Source organism: Cynoglossus semilaevis, chromosome 18 (assembly GCF_000523025.1).
Source record: "Cynoglossus semilaevis isolate Cse_v1.0 chromosome 18, Cse_v1.0, whole genome shotgun sequence".
NCBI classification, from domain to species: Eukaryota; Metazoa; Chordata; class Actinopteri; order Pleuronectiformes; family Cynoglossidae; genus Cynoglossus; species Cynoglossus semilaevis.
The window spans coordinates 13,273,296-13,291,189 of NC_024324.1; the positions used below are offsets into that span (position 1 = coordinate 13,273,296).

The 17,894-nt window shown below is 41.3% G+C and overlaps 1 protein-coding gene across 1 annotated transcript in view; it reads left to right on the plus strand.

Annotated features, from left to right (window-relative positions):
- Window positions 1-17,894, plus strand: part of ctnnal1 (catenin (cadherin-associated protein), alpha-like 1) — a 44,179-nt gene that overhangs the window by 14,023 nt on the left and 12,262 nt on the right. Inside the window, exons 2-6 of the mRNA XM_008331989.3 lie at window positions 10,435-10,624; window positions 14,096-14,283; window positions 15,261-15,380; window positions 17,133-17,222; window positions 17,475-17,645. Coding sequence (XP_008330211.1) covers window positions 10,435-10,624; window positions 14,096-14,283; window positions 15,261-15,380; window positions 17,133-17,222; window positions 17,475-17,645 — 759 coding nt within the window. The remainder of the gene's footprint in view (window positions 1-10,434; window positions 10,625-14,095; window positions 14,284-15,260; window positions 15,381-17,132; window positions 17,223-17,474; window positions 17,646-17,894) is intronic.

Consider the following 17,894-nt stretch of genomic DNA (forward strand, 5'->3'; position numbering starts at 1 on the left):
TTTGATTCAGAAGCTATGTTTCATCACATCACTTTCTCAGAGATAGATAGTCTCTGGATTGTGGACACTTGTGTAGTCCTGCCTTGGCTAGATTGTCACGTAGGTGGTTCTCAGATGCTGGGTCGTGGCCTAATTTTGGGATTCCGGGAATATATCTGGCAGTTAAAAAAAGATAACATTTTCCCATTTTCTCCATAAAGCCTAAAGTTTAGTTGCGACTCTGGTAACACTTAGGCTCCAAGGCCTTAAAATCTAGTGTTCTCTTAAATTGAATGATTAAAAACCTGTTACCGTCTGTTAATGTATCAGTGGTCTCCCACATTGTTTAATCGGTTAATGTTTAAAAAATTCTCTTGTGTTCACCTGGCATTGCTTCCTCCCCCTTTCCTCGTCTACTGCTTGCTCTTTGCCATTTCCTCACCTATCTCTCCATCACAGCTGTCTGTCCATTTTCTCCTGGGTTCATCATTCTTTTTTATCTGATACTGCTGGTTCCTCCAGGCTTCCTGCATCCCTGCCTGACTGATTACACAGTTGCACTGCTCTCTTTCAAAGATTATGTGTTCCTGTACGTGCAACAACAAGCCAGGTGGTTGGAGTTCTAAAAGGTATTTTATTTAATGAAATAGGTTTACCACTTGATTATCAAGAACAGTTCCCATGGTGCAGCAGGCAAACATTTACATGAAAGGCCTTAATAAGAGAAGACTACTTTTTTTTAAGGAAGATTGACTGACTTGGCTTGTCAGAGTTTGTCATGGTGTCACCTACAGCTGGCTCAGGTCAGTCTGACTCTGGAGCTCGCTCTGCTCAGCACACTCAGTGGGGCCCACTTAAGACGTGATAGATTTCCTATTATTTTTAGACAGCCGTGATGGAGTACCAGGTAGGACACAGGCTGTTATGCTTCCCTTCCTCGCTTGTATTTCCTGAGTGGAAAAAGTACCAGGCTATGGCACAGGAATGATAATTCATCCTGCTGCAAAGCTCAGTGGACAAATGAGAGAAATGTTATTCCGAAACCCGGTGCCATGTTTCCATCCGTTTGTTTAGTAATCCTTGTAGTAGTGGATTTGAAGAGGTTATGAACACTTGAACCATGGCAGAGGACCGATGCGCAGGATCAAATGCCAAGCTATAGTATTAGACCATAATGGAGTTCAATTTTTTATTTGACAGGGAGCGGTCCTTTGGAAAATAAGTGTTACGTTTATTCGTTTTTTACTGTGTGCCAGCTGAAGGATATACCTTCTGTTCTGTTGTTGAACAGAGTTCTTCTCATCATACGATTTAGCCAACAATGAGTCAGTTCGTTTTTAGACAGAGTCTGCTGTCATTTCCAATAATAACAACTAAAATAGAAATATATAAATAAATAAACAAATGCCAAATAAGCCAAAAGTTCTCCATTTCTAGTACACACAAAGGTACACACGTCGATGCACTCATTAATAAATCTTTTCAAATGCTTCCTGCGGTAAAATAACGTCTCCTTTTCTCAATACATTCCAGGAGCTTTCTGGTGAGTCAGCTAATATATTCAAGGTTGATGTCACTACAGAAAAAAGTGATGATGCACACTGCAGTAACAAACGCTGTCATGCTGTTGTTCAACAGAAGCTGGAACTAGAGGAAAAGAGTACAGCAGTTGACATCCTGCTGCATTTGAGTAATACGAGGAGACCTGAGCAAACAGTTGAGTCGACTACGCACGGGCCAGATACACGAGTGAGGGTGCGCAGTGAGACGCCGCTGAAATCTCTGCAGCTCACTAGAGAAGTGAAACTTTGCCCAGGTTGCCGTTGTGCCTTGGGACTTCTGGTGAGATTAGAAACTTAATACTTTATGAGAAGCCACTGAAATGCGTCCAATATAAGGGAGACTTTATTGGACACATTCTCCACTGGAAAGTATCAAAAGCCTGGTCTTATTTCCAGGTTCTCAGCAGTCTAGAGATGAAGGGTTGCTTCTAGTTTTAAGTGTTAACTCACTGTGTAGGTCGCATGTACGTCATGTACTTTAACGTACTGCTTGGAACTGTCAGTGTAATAAATGCTGTGGAGAAGTGACCCTGTTAGAGCGTGAAGCTGCTCAGTCCGTGCTCCCTTATATCTGATGCTCACCACGTCACTGTATTCCCCAGATGTATGCAGAGGTACACGGGAGACAGGACAGGTGAATAGGTGAGATAGCTGGAGGGAGTTTAACCTGGCAGTCACGTTGCTTTCACTGTCCTCTCTCCCCTTTCTCGACAGCTGACCCTCTGTCTTTTTCTTTGTCTCTCTGTCTCTTTCTCCCTCTCTGTTTCCCTCCCACCTACTATTCAAAGAATTACGTGAGCAAGAAGGAATGAAAAGAAGTATTGTGCTCTATTGAATGCAACCTCTCTCTCCCTCTCTCTCTCTCTCTCTCTCTCTCTCTGTGTATTCCGGTGGCTGTCCTTCAGTTCTCTCACACTATGTAACTATGCACACATTGCAGCCTTGACACGCACAGGAGTCAGCTAAGCATGTTTTAACCAGCATCACAGTTTTTTTTTCTTCCATAAGCAGGTGTCAAACCCTGATGCAAAACAAGCAGCATGAATATAAAACAACAACATTCTTTGATTGAGTTTTCCAGAAATCTGCAATACACTATTATAGTCTCTGAAGCCTGTAGACAGTGGCATATAGCAGTGACTCTCAGAACTGCATTTCAAAACACAGGACGTAAAGACATACACAAAGTTGAAGTTCAAGATCAGTGTATTTCATGACACAAACTGTACTTTTTGGGACATTTTTGTTTGTTAATTAAAATGTCCCACATCTTAAAAATCTACCGCAAATAAATTTAAACTAATGCTTCAGTAATTGTCCCAAAAGAAGAGGAAATGAGCAGCAGAGAGGAACTTTTTTTAAAGCAACAGCAGTTGCTGTTTAACTAAATGACATGATGAAACATCACATGCCTTTTGGGCATCAATACACAAGAATGTAAATGAGCTTGTTGGCTGCACCATGTGGAAGTCGGCTTGCCTGTCTGTTGCCCTCTGCTGTGTTCCCACATCCATCACCTGCTCCGGCTCCCTCCAACCCCCAGCCCTTTTCTTTTAGAAATCAGTTGCTATTATCTCTGTCATTTTGTCGCTGTATAGGCACGCACTGATTCGACTTTCCTCTGGCATTATCTGCCATTCTGTGTAAAACCATCTGCGCTCAATTATCCACAACCGCTGCCACTGCCAAAATGCTGCACTCCACCTTTATCTCCCCTGCTAGATAGCTGCACACGGCTATGTGGCTGTGTGTGTGTGTGTGTGTGACTGGTCTACACAGGGAAGTAAAAAATTATTAGCCCATTTCAGAAGTCATCTTCAGAGTATCAGAACTTTGGGATGCTATCAGTGGGTTGGCAGCCCCTCACAGGTCCCTCGCTTCATGATAAACTGATGTCAGATTGCTCAGGAAAAAAATGATGGTGTAATGTTGGAGTAATTTTTTCATGTGCGATAGAAACAAAGTCATCTGTTATATGGTACACAGTAGCGTTCCTTTAAATATATGCTCTGGCGTTCTTTCACACACATACTGTACATTAAATACACGGGTTGACTTATACGTATATTTGAACAGTCTGCTCCCAGACAGACAGACTGCACTGCAGTCACTGTCAAATGTATAATTGAAAATAAAACACAACTTTGGAGCCAAATCCTCCTCCAGTATGACTGTTGGGTCTATACAAGACCAAAATAAAAGGCACCCTCTCCTTATGCAATGTAATTTCATAAGAATGCATGACCAATCAAGACTGTGTAGCTTAAGCTCCCTGCTAAATTGAACGGCAGCCATGTGGTTCTAATTTAACAAGGTGCACCAGTAAACGTACACGCTCTAATTAGCCGACTCTGTTAGTTTTTCCATTGTTTCTGTTGGCAAATGAAAGGGCACAAAATGACCTCGTATTTTCAAGATGTAGCGTAAACTTCAACAGTTTTTCTTAAGAAAACAGTCATACATGTTTAGTATGATGAGCATTTGATAAAAGTTGATAAAAAGAAACCAGGCAGCAATCTCTCTGCCCTCTACTGTCAACACGGTTCTCAACACTCAGTCCAAGTCACCGGTATAATGTAATAGTGCCACGTCCAAGTGTGTAAATTAGTGAATACTCCTTAACTTTACAACAACAACACATTTATCTTAGCCAAAAATGTTTGACTACCTGGTACCGTAGCACTGCTAATCTGTGTGTCAGAACACTAAAAATGATATGAAAGATTTAACATAAACTGGAAAACTCTTCATCAAAGTTAATCCATTTTATTTGAGATCAGATTAATATGTAAAGTCCTGTCTACCTCAGCATTACATATATTCTTTGTGAACTTAAACTTGGACTTGACGACTGTTCAAGGAAATAAAAAAACCTGTCACTTTCTCATGCTCTCTACGCGTACATTTATATTATAACCACGTTGTAGCGTGAAATCACACCTTGTTACTGCACTCCAGCAGTCTGGTCACAGTGAATAACTCACAGTCTTTAACTGAGTGTAGAAAATGGAGAAAAAGGAGTCGTGGAGTACAGTAGGAGTGGAGGGCACTGTGCTAAAGTCACAGGGAGAAGAGAAACAACCCACAGATTCCATAAACTTAATCAACATAATTGTTGTCAAATTATTATTTCAAATCCCGCCTCACCTGCCTGAATTGTCCGTACTTCTTCTCGAAATCCTACTTATCCTGCGCAGCATCAAACTTCTGTCTGCTTTAGTCAATTTACGAGGAATTTGCTCGGCTGTTCAAGTGCATATTTGAACTTATTTTCATCCGTTCCCTGTGTTTTCTTTCTTCACCTCAGCTAAGACACTTGTAACAGGCAAAAATAACGGAGGGGAACCGACAGGCGAAACCTGTGGATAAGACGAACGTCCAGAGTATACTTTGAGGCCGTTGACGCTGCCACAGTGACCTGTTTGTGGTGTAATGGGCTGGAATGAGATCTTGGAGTTTTTCTTTCTCTGTTTTGAGAGGGTAATCCATATGTTACAGAGCGGGTGTAATAAAAAAAAGACTGCTGTCTGACGTGTATAGTGATGGAGCGAGCTGGTGGACACTAACATTCAGACCTAAACATGAAATTCACTCCTCCTTAATTGGTTGTATAAAATTATTTACTACAGTTGTTGAGTTTTAAGGCTGCATGGTGAAAGAGTGGTTAGTACCCTTGCCTTACAACAAGAAGGTCATGGTTCTAGCTCTTGTGAAAACAGATGTTTTCTCTTGTATGCTTGTCAGTTTTTATTGATTTTTTTCAGTCGATCCTGTATAGGGATATGTAGAAAACACTGTTAAAGCTCACTGAAGCTCAGTTTTTTTTTATTATTTTGTTTTAAATAATAACTTGAGTTTAAGGGGATTGTTTTATAGTTCTGCTCAAGAGTCTGAGACAGAAAAACACAGAACAAGAATGAATGATAATGACAAATTTTCCTCCCAGCATTCCCATTCAGTGAAAGTGAATCAGTAGCCATGGGAGGCAGCCACAAATGTTTCCCACTTTTGTTAGTCTCTGATTTATAGTCCGTGACTGTGTCCTTGAGGTGTAAGTCCTGGCTTCCTGCTGGCCAATGGGGTGGGCTCTGTTGCATTGTGTTGCTAAGAATTAGCTGTTGATGTGGGTTTTTGTCTAGGTATTGTAATTATCTCCTTCACTATGGGAAACAAAGGCCTGCCAGGTGAATGGCTGGGGATCAGCGGCTGACGCTGAGAAGGCAAAAAAACACAACAACAGGAGTTCACTGGGCTGGAGTGTGTTTTTATGACTGAATGAATGAAGCACAGGTGTCAACAACCACAGCTTCTCTTAGTCAGGTCACATGGCTGAAGGGCATCAAATGAAAACTTCCCACTTCAGTTATGCACCACCATGCACTTTGTAATTTTACTTTTAAAATTCACCATTTCAAAACAGCCTCCAGTTAAGTCCGTGAAGAAACGACTCTGCTGTTGGACCAACTTTGCACTTGAAGCAACATTTGTGCCCTTTTTCTCCATGAATTTAATGACATATGTAAATCCTTTGTAGGCTTTAGGGGCTTGAGGGGGGGGGGGCTTCATGCTGCTCAGTTGTTAATGCTCATTGGCATTCAAACACTGCTGGTGTTCAGGCCTGTTACTGAGGGGAGAGGGTTTGGGAAACAGAGATGAAGAGCCAACAATGGTAGGACATTTGCAGCGGTTCAACTTCAGCGTCCTATTTGATCACTGTAAACAAGCGGCGTTGAACCTTCACAGCTGAACAGAGCTGACGGTTTTGTTCACTTTTTCATGAAAAGAAACAAAACATGTCGAGTTTATGCGGTTTGCTGAAAAAACAGGCATCAAAGCGGTTTGATTCAGGGCCGTATTTCAAGTTTTAAAAAATGTTTTTTAGATTATTTTAATATATATATTTGACAAGTTTTTAAAAATGGTTTTTAGATTATTTTAATATATATATTTATATATATTTCTCTGTTTGCACAATGAGACTGAACATGTTCTTCCGATACACAAGTCTGTCTGTCTCGTGAGACGACACTGTATCAATATTATGTTCTCTCCACCCTGCCCTGTTCCTGTTTGCACAGCCAAGCCAGTGTACCCACCTACTAATCCTCCACCAAGGAAATCCTAGGCAGTGGTAACTCACTCTCAACCCTCTCTCTTTTCACAGGATATTTTTCTCACTGTTTATCTTTCAGCCGCACATTGTCTTAAACCTGTTAAACTAACCTCACCCTCAGCTGTCACTGTCTCTCCACACAGGGAGATCAGTAATTGGGTTTTTCTGTTGCTCTCCTGTTCAACCTTCTTCCTTTTCCTTCTGTCTACTTGTCACTTTCTCTTCCTCTCCGTTCTTTCGTAGACATTTTATTTTACATCCCCTGCTGTTTGTATTCCTACACACATTCACATGACTAACAAGCTCAGTCAGGCCTTTCTGCTGCACTGTACAGTACGTGATGAAGGCAATGAATGCAAATGAAGTCTGACATTTTATCTCCCACTATGGAACACATTTAGAACCAATTTAGTCTAATAATAATTTAAAAAAAAACAACGTGAAGCCTGCCTTTTAAAATAGTGGATTGAGGGCCACGTGTGGTCCAGACATAACCTCAGCGCGGCCCAGTCTGTGGTCATTTGAGAAATGCAGGGAGACAGTTAGAAGCTGTGACAATTGGCAGTTAAAAATACGATTTCCGCTCAGATAAAAGTGTCTAGACTTTATAGACCTTATAAAAATGTTGAAAAAACGTTTTTTGTTATTTTTTACTGCCAAACCTGAATCTCTGTGTAGGCTTTAACAACTCATATTTTAAAAATGGGACAGCCCCAAGGAGAAGACCAAAAAGATCTTACAGGAAAAATACTGCTAAGTCGGAGCATTCGCTAATGTAGTTTTGGCGAGCACAGAGAGATTGTGACTCTACATTTTTTTTGTCAGAATTTTCTGTAAAAGTACAATGCTAAAACTTTTTTAGCAAGATCCTCTGTCCTAACTTTTGCTGGTGTCCATACTTGAACTGGTTAAGGTGAAAGGGCATTAGTTTAGGTTTATGATCCAGAGCGGATGAAGCCAAGGAGAAGGAGAGGAGGAGAAACCAGAGACTGAGGTATGCAGCCTGGCAGACCGACTGAAGGCAGGCAGTGGATCTGATTAGAACGGTGGACTAGGCAACAGGAAGGAGAATCAGGATCCATTTCCAACTTCAAAATTAGCAATAGTGGTGCAGAGAAAGTGGGACACAAAGTAAACGCAAGAACTGCAAAACAGACTGAAGAGTGGGCCTGGCTTTTTCAACTGTCAGGTGTTTGAACGAATCAAAATGATGAGCAGCAGGTTGATAGTATACGTATGTGGGCCGTTGTCGCCCAGCTGGGGTAGATCAGGCAATTAACTGACTACTGATTTGGTCCATGTCATGAAGAAAATAAATCCTTATTAACGGTTGCCAGATCTCAAACACAGACGTCAATTCATGTTCTTCATACTTTTGTTGTTTTCTTACTGTTACAGAAAGCATTTGTCTGAACTGTTTAACCTACAAACAAACATAGACAGTACATCCCACTTTTATGACAAGATTCTTGTAAATGCTAGCTCTGTAGTCTCCTGGGTTTTAGGTAGTATTGTCGACTTAATTATCTTAGCAAACCAGATACTTGCAGGAAATCAAGAAGGTACCAATGTGTTACATGGTTTGCACCCATATAAATATGTTTTTTTACAGTGTCCTCATTTTCCTTCTTTGAGACTACACAATGTCCAAACATGAGTGTTTTGAAAGTGTCCACCTCTGAGTGGATGAGTCATTGAAAAAGACTGTGGCGGCAGGACAGGAAGCTGAGACAATAAAGACAGAGTGTTGAATAACAGACCCAGGAACTGCTTCATGAGCAGGTCGTAATGCAGAACAGAAGGGGTGTCGGAAAATACAGATCCAAAGAAAATAAATATATACTGACATTATGGGATTACTGCTAACAATGACAAGCTGAAAATATGGATATATTTTATCTGTTGGATTGAGACAGAAACCAAAGGGTGACACACACACACACACACACAAAAACTATTTATATATAGTTGAAGTGTGGAACTGTAGAGTTTTCTTTATGTCAAGCTCCAGTTACAGATTCTAGTACAGACTGCTCACATGGACACAGTCAGAGGTGTCGCTTTAAATCTCTGCTGAACATTATTGATAAAAAAAAAATCCTTCAAAAGTATAGGCAAGTAATAAACTAGCACTAGCACTAGCACACTAGCACTCAATTAGGAAAATAGCATTTAATCAGCTGCAGCACAGTTGAAGAAAATACTGGAATTGAAATGAATTTCCCATGCTGTGCACCCCCTGCAATAGGTTCACGCCCCCTACTTTGATAACCACTGCGTCAGTAGAATGTGGTTCCACATGTGTAAATATTATGATTTACTTCCCTTTAAAGTCAACAGAGCACAGACAGTGTCAGTGACACAGCCCTGACACAGTTGTGATCTCTGATCTGTTACATAAGAAATCCAGTGGTTCAGACTCAGAGTCAATAACGCTGCCTCCCGGTGGAGACAAGTTCACTATTTATAAACACCAAGTTTATGACAAAATACACAAAAGCAATTAAAATATGGACAGAGTTGTCTGACTAAACAGAAGCAACGTCAAAAACTGGTAAAAACCCATCGTTTTACCAACACACACATTATTTATTATTAATAAGGGCTGACCCATGAATAATTGATATCTGTATTTACCACGGAGAGGTCCTTCATATGAAGTAAACAGAAGTGTGAATCAGTGTGTAAACTGTCGTATATGGATGTTTGAGCTGAAAACAAGTCTTTTATCAACGAACACATTATTTATAACCTCCATTCAAAAGTCATTTCTTCCTTGGTAAACGTTCCTGCCTGAAACTACGGACTCAGATAAGATAAGCAAATTAAGTAATGTTCCAGACGAGACTTCCTGGTTATAACAGATGTTTAGATAAATACAGATTTAATTAAATGGGTAAACAAACAGCTGTGGCATGGCGCTGCTAAAACCTCATTAAAATGTTATTATTTACCTCAGAGTATAAGGTGCACCGTGTTCGTTTCTTTTGTCAACAACTGTTATAAATATGAGCCTAAAATAAATCTTATTGGATTCGTAAATGGTTTTAAAAGCAGTGGTTAATTAGAGAACTTCAGAGATATTTCATACAATCGTTTAAAAATCCTCTTTGTTTGAATTGATGCCTGACTGAGCATCAGGTTAGACTATTTATTATAACTGATTGGATTTTTAATTGCCAAACTACGTCTAGTTACAACCTCATAAATGTGCGGGTATTCATCTTTTATTTTGAGTTTAAGTTCATTTCGTTTTGTCTTTAGAAAATAATCCCTCTGACGTTATACAGATAAACTTAAAGTATCCCTAGGTGTTGTTGCAGGGAAGCTGTGAAATATTTGCCTAATTAGAAGATTTTCTATTTTTTATTAATAATTAACTTTTATTTACCAATTGTGTTAGGTTAAAGCCTCATAAATGTGAAAATATTCATTTTTTAATTATGTGTTTGTTTGGTATTCAGAATAAATTCTCTGCTTTATAACCCACCCATTCTCAACCACTTTTTGTTGGGGGTTGAAGGTTTCTTACATTTCTATACTTATATTTATATTGCACAAGGTGTCAGGCAGCGGTGTTCAACATGGGGTCTGCGACCCTTGAACTTTTCAGTTTTTGGATCACTTAATTTTGCCCAGATTTTTTTGTTTTAGCAAGAATCCAACATATTGGTGTTGAATGCATAGTCATAGTCATCACATTGTGTTTTTAGAAATCAGTAAATTTCAGTGTGAGTTTTTCAAAATGACCCTTTTTTTCTTTACTCTTTCTCTCTGCAGATAACCACTCTGATCAACCATAAAGACAAGCCAAAGAAGTCAGAGCGAACCCTGGCAGCCATACACCGGGTCGGTCAGGCAGTGAGTGTGGCGGTGGGACGCTTTGTCGCAGTTGGGGAAGCCATCGCTTTAGAGAACCAAGAACTGAAGGATGAAATGGGTCAGGCTTGTTTCGAGGCACGGCGAGCAGGTATGAACACATCGTATTATCTACGCCTAATCAACGTCTTTACACGTTATATCATATCTCGGCGTCACAAGGTTAATCTGGGCAGGTCAGCCAATAGCAGTTAAGGTATTTCCACCCAGTTTAACAAACTCTGACAGTCTCATAAAGCATCAGGCATCACCTCCAGGCCTCACAGAGTTATCAAATTTGACCAAACTTTGATTAGTGTGGACACTTTGGCTGCCAAACACTATTACAACAGGGGAACTCTAAAGACATTGTTGTTATTAGGTTGGAAGTGAGGGCTGAAAAAAAATTGTTTCTCCACCCGAGGGTACTGTGAGGAATAAGTGAATTAATGTGACTGCACTGAGTTGGAAAGCACTGCTTAATGGATTCTGATAGAAAGGTTTAAAGGGCTGCATGCATTGGGTTTTTTTGGTAAAGCTGAGGATGTTGTCATTTTGGCAGTGTTGCAGTGTGAGGGAGATAAAAAATATAGACAAAACAGAGGTAGAAACAAGATGCAAAGAAAGAAGAAAGCCTGCGTCTGCCAGCTCCTCTTGAACCTGAGGAAAAAAAGGTGACAGCTTTGTCAAAAACACTTTTCTCAGCAATCTATTTGCGCACATACCTAAAAATACACAGTGACAATGCAGGTCAATACCGCGTCTCCTTCCCTCTGTCAAACTTATTACAATTCTCTGTAGCTGCATCCGCCTGCTTGGAGGAACACTTATTTAAAGCTGGCGAGATGTTTCATCACAAACAAAACAAGCGTCTAATTTAGCCTTCTTCAGAGCAAAACAGAAACAGTATCAGCCAGGATAAGGATTTGAACAAAACAGCATGGTAATAGCTTTTTATTGGCAGAACCAAGGCGTGTGGAGTTTAAGCGCTTAATCCTCAGATGGAATTAATTTGTGCAGATGGCAAAAAAAACAAACAAACAAACAAGAGTGCTACGGGGAGCAGAAGCAAACACCAAAGACAACGTGGATGCAAACATTCCATATGTCTGGCCAAGTGAGGGCTACATGTTCACACCTGTGGGGTTTTGGAGTGTGTAAAAATCCACCATGAGTGGTCTCCCTGCCTTATTTTGGAAGTGTTTTCACAGTTTTCCTTCACACGTCTCGTTTGTAGAGTATTCAGAAAATGCGATATTCTCTGTTGGTAACCACAGTTAGTATCTGTGTTAGTACTGGGAACTAGCCGTTTTACCCACTGGATTTCAGGATTGTATTCTAAACAGAAACGTATGAGGACTCGGAACATTTTTATCTATGAACCACAAACTTGCCTCAATTGAATTTTAAATGATGATGAAATGCAATACTGCCACCTAGAGGGTCTATTTCCTGCTAATAAACATTCCCACCAGGCTGCAGCTCAAAATAAAATTAAAATAAAAAATGAAAAGAGTGCCCAGCATCACTGGAGATCTGTGCACCACGATATATTTGCCATGTTTTTACAGTTAAGTTTGAATGATTCTGTCATTCAATTCACCCTGCATACTAGAGGGGGTCCTAAGAGAAAAGCTAGTTAGTGAAGGATTGACGCTCTTGTTAATACTTAGTTACAGGGAGATTTCGGTCAGACAGGTGTCAGCCTCGTGTGTTATAATTAATGAAATGAAGGAAGGCTGTAAGCAGTAGTTTAATTAGATGCTGCCCCTTGTCAGAGCAGCAGAAAGATCCAGTGAGGCAGGTCAGTGGAGACAGCCTCTGTCAGACCCTGGTATCTGTCTCCTTCACTCAGGCTCTGCTCACTGTGCCATTTTCTGGTTCTGCCTTGGAAACGTTCACACTCGACAAACACACGGGGTCCACACGACCATTTGGTGGTGTTTACATCTGAGTAATAGGTCAGGAAATGTCTTTAATAATAAAAAAGAAAACAGGACTTCACAATAATAACCAATTCACTAAAGAGAGTACCGAACAAACAGATGCTACACAGAAAAAAAGTCATTGTCCCTGACATATGATTTTTAAACCTGCCTCATTGCTTTTAATGCAGAAACAACTAAGCAACCAATCACATTGAAGCAACTGGGCATTTAAGCACTGGTGAGAACAGAGTGTCCACCAGCAGTTATTCTGCTGGTGGACTTTTCCTGCACAATCATCTCCAGGGTTTACAGAGAACTGCTTCTACAAATACAAAGGACTGGACAAACTGGTCTGAACAGAATAAAAAAAACTGAACTGAATGACTTTTTTTCAACCAAAATATGAAGAAGATCATCTGGGAACGCACCACGTGGTAATCCCTGATGCAGGAGTTCATGAAAGTTCACCAAGCCTCATCCAACGCTGCTATTCCTGTTGTTATTCTTATTGAACAATGGGAATAAAACTACAAATCAGTGCAGCCGAGTGAAACTAAAGGGAAATAACAAATGAAATTATTTTGCTCTGCGCCCCCCACTTTGAGAGCCACTGGGATGACTTCATCATGAGGCTGGATTGATTGTGGATTGATCTTGCCTCATATCGACAGATACGTCCACTGATGGTGGTACAGCGGTGTGGATGGGTCGGCCGGTGCTCTCCACCCGTGCTGGTGTCACTGGGGTTCGTCTGCTGCCTCTGTGTGCCAGCCCCCTGTGTTTTAACTGTTTAGCAGAGCTGGCACTGAAAAGCAGCCTGCCAAATGCAATCAGTCCTTCTGTGCTGTTTCTTTAAAGCACCAGCCAAATCAAACAGACAGCCAAGCAACATGACCTGATAAAGGCCCGCTGCTTAACCCCGCTTCTTTCCGGGCTTTTCTTTTGTGATTTCCCTCTCCTCCCTACCCCCTTAAAATGTGAATACTTCCTCTTTAAAAAAGAGATTCTCATTGGGGGAGGGGTGTATTTTTGACTACTGACACACATTTAAAAAATTCACTATATCGGATCAGTTGTGCCTAGATGAGCTTTACGTCTCTGTCATAGCTCTCACTTTTCTGACTATTGGACTCTTTACTGTCACTCTTTTTGGGACAATCTGCTGTACCAGGGGAGGGGTGTTGCCCACAGAAGACACTTGATTTATTCTGACATTAAAACCAACCTCAGAGAGTAGTTTGAAAATTCTGTTGCCCGCCCATCTTTCAGTTTCTTGCCTCTAATGTAGGTCCACATGGCAGAAAGAAACCAATCAGCCTGAGGCTGTTTTTGCTCTGCCTTTTCCTGCAGCTCTGCCTGGGGCATCCCAGAGCTCTCCCAGGCCAGATGGGATATGTTAACGCTCCACTCTAATCTGGGTCTGCGTCCCCTTTGGGTAGCAGACCTTCCAAATTACTGTCAAGCCCAACCACCGGTCATTTTCTATTCCAAAGTCACATACATTTTTCTACCTGTCATATTTGTTTATTCGGCGAGCTGAAAATCAAGCCGCAGTGTCGCGGCTTTATCTGTCGGGCTCTTTTCTGGATATAATGAGATAACAAACTGCCTGCTGCTGAACACCGCTGTCTCTGCCGCTCTCTCCCCTCTTTAAGGTGAAGCCATAGCACAGCTCACGGATGTGGGTTCAGCTTTATCATCCCAATCAGACGGACGAGTCACCGTGTTCAGCGATAGGACGGGAATGGTGAAGGCCGCGCGCCTGCTCCTTTCTTCAGTCACTAAAGTCCTGGTGTTAGCAGACCGCATCGTTATCAAACAGATCATCACATCTCGGAACAAGGTGAGACATGGAAATGTGAGATTTTAAGGACCATCTCATGCACTTCCTCTTTTACACAAACAAACACACACACACACACACCTAAGCAAACCTCATTCTCAGTCCTTTATACCCTAATAGGTAAACACGGGCTCTCTGAAGGAGCACTCTGCAGGAAACTGAAGAAAAAGCAGCACATTTAGAGAGCACACAAAAGCAGAGCCACAGCTCGTCTCGCTGCATCGTACCTGGATTTATCTTAGTGGCCAGTGTGATGTAAATGCAGCTATAGAGGGAGCCAAGAATGGAAACAGGGGGCCTAATCATGAGTGGTTAGTCTCATTTGGACAGGCAGTCAACAGCACCCCCCCCCCTCCGCCCTCGACTCCCCCCACTCTCTGTTCTCCATTACCGGCAAACACAATTACATCTCTTCCCTTCCTTTATCTGGCTTTGATAAAAGCTGCTGCTTTAGCTGTGCCGGCTAGCCTGTCACTGGAGCTAAATTAACACCTGTAGTACATGGACAGCTATTAAGTAGAATACAGGTTAGCAGGGAGAGGTACTTAATGGCTGTTCTTGAATTCTTGAATTTTTTCTTGAATTGTTCTTGAATTTTGAATCTGTATTAAATTTAAAAAAAAAAGTCCACTACTGTACTGAACAGTATTTATGTTGAAGGGGACAGGATCTTAAATGGGGCATTTTATGCTTCACTTTGGTGTAAATTGATGTGATGTCTTAATGTAATAAAGTGAATACAGTAAAACAAGGGGGATTTAGTCTATCTGTATTCTTTACACCTGGTTAGAGTTAGTTTGTTCAGCTCATTTAGGTTTGCATAGAAAGACTTCCATCACTTTATACATAAATATAAAAAAGTCTGTTTGTGTTTTCACACCATCTGCCCATTTGCAGCAGTATACCCCTGGACACGGCCAACACCAACCACATGTTGATATTCACAGTAAGAATCTGAATCCTGTCATTCCTCACAGGTCCTGGTAACCCTTGACCATCTGGAAAGAGTCAGCACCTTCCAGGAATTCGTTCAGATTTTCAGCCAGTTTGGCAATGAGATGGTGGAGTTCGCCCACCTCACAGGAGACAGACAGAACGTGAGTAGCCTGCCGACAAACCAGCCCTCTTCTGTCTCTGGTTCAAATGTGCCACAGTCATTGACTCTCTGTATGTCGTAGTAAGTGTGTTTCATCCAACATGGCCCAGAGCTGCGTGTGTGTGTGTGTGTGTGTGTGTGTGCATTATTTGTGGGTTTATGGTAATTTGTCTATTTGTCTGCTGCACTTTGTTTATTCTAGAGACGGAGTCGTCTAACAAGCACTGATTCTATTAATTTTCTATTTTGAATGAGCAGGTTGGTGTTGGAGCAAGATTATGACCATGAATGTGCAAACCCAGAGTAAATAAGTCATTCAAACATGAATTATTAATGCGTGTAACTCTGCAGTTACGAGTTCTTTAAGACCCCAGTTTTTAACAGTCTCCCTATTTACTTCTGACTCAATGAATATTTCTAGCCAGTTCATCCAACCGTGAAATAAATGCACTAAATTGTTCCGACTGATGTTTCTCAAACAATAACATCACGATTCAGCAACAGATACAAAGTGACACTCTGTGTGCAGGAACGTCATGGAAGGCTTATGCAAAGTCAAACTTTAGTAATCTTCAGAGGAAAACTTCGGTGATAGAACTCCACCCTCGCCGATGCCACTAATCCTCAGCTGATAAACATATTCAGGCTCCGCAGCTGAAGTGCTTTGACTGCAGAATGTGATGTAAAGTGCAATGTGTGTGATATTTAGACAGAGAGGGAGGGTCAACAGGCCCCATTTCTGAAATTCAGCAAAGGCCTGTGTTTTGACTCGCACGTCACGTCTCTTTCCAGCTAATGTTCGCCTTCCTCCTTTGCACTTCTGTTTCCTTTACCAGGCTGTGTAGTGTTCACTCCCACACCACCTTTAGTAAATCCTCCAGTTCTATCTATTGAGGCCAAGCGTGCTCAGAGGATAAATAATGATAGATAATCACAGCGTGTTTGTAATCTGTGGCAGAGAGCCAGGAGAGAGCAGTTGATTCAGCTGCTTTTTTCAAGATACTGTATCTACTTCCTTTGGGCCGACCGCTTCTCTTTGAAACACATGAACGAGAGAAGTTTTCATTCGAACAACAAAAATGGAACAGGAACAAAGTAGGACAGAAAAGGTCAGCGATGACAGGTTTCTCCATTAGGGCGGCAAACCTAACAAGGTGGAGCAACAAGAAGAGCATCTACCGGAGGATCAGTCGTTGCTGGGAACGTGTCATGGCTCAGCACGTTGTGCTGATTTACGCAAGAAAATTGTCTCCACTTAAAAGCCATGTTCAGCCTGAGATTGCAAAGATTCAGGCCTGTCACTATCTGAAAGTTCCACAGTCTGCCTGCCTGAGCTCCAAATCTCCCTCAAATCAAATGAGAAGGAAACTGGAGCGACGATAACCAGAGAAAGTGCTTGAGCAGCTCAAGTGTTTCATACAGTAAGAAAGGAAGAGTATATGTATATATGTAGATTCCAAATATATAAAAATCTCCAGTTGCAATAGATAAAAAGGACAGATTTGAAGACAATAGGATGACGCGCAGCAGTTGTATTTGAAGGATGTTGTCAGGTCAGTTTCTATTGATGCTTTATTAATCTAAGGTACAGATCACCAGAAGAGTAATATTAATTAATAACATCAATGTTAACCTTTTTAGCACATCTGATGATGACATGTTTATCATCAAATGAAAAACAGATGAAAAGACATTGTTTCCCAGGATTCCCATTATCATCTGGCTTGTCTTCATTCATGTGTTTGTACCGCAGGACTTGAAGGATGAAAAGAAGAAGGCTCGCATGGCTGCAGCGAGAGCAGTGCTGGAGAAATGCACCATGATGCTCCTGACAGCCTCAAAGGTGAAGCCGTCACCAAAGTGCCTGAGGACAGGGCTGGTGGTTGAATTATCTCTGGACTAATGATTTAAAGTCTTCCTAGGTTTTTCAGTTCACCGTCTCTAATCTGTTGTAATCAATAAAAGGCCGAGTCGCACAGCCGGACTCTACAAATGATAACTTTGGTTTTCAAAAAAAAACATGAAAAAATAATGGAAGTTGACAAGAGTAGTAAAGGCCACAAATTTGACATTTCACGTTGAATTCTTTCCAAAGACTTGCCTGCGGCATCCAGACTGCGAGTCGGCACGGATCAACAAAGACGCCGTGTTCCACCGAATGCGCTGTGCCCTCGAGCAGGTCATCGAGATAGTAACCGAAGCGCGCAGCAGTGCGGAGAGCAGGATCCTCTCTGCCAGCATCTATAACGGCATCAAGGACTTTAAGGTAGGATGAGAAAACAGACGAGATGGTCATGACCGTAACAGAAACATCAGGTTTACCATGACCTATATTTCAGATCGGGTTCTGAAATACAAAGAAAACCCAAGAAATACATTTTTAGGTTGTGATTCTTAAAGCGGTGACATAAATAGTTAAAACTATAAAGTATTTTTTTTGTTGAGTTGCTCAGACTCACCAGTGGCCCACAGGTAAGGTGCACTAGTGCAATATTACTTAAAGAGAAAAAAAACT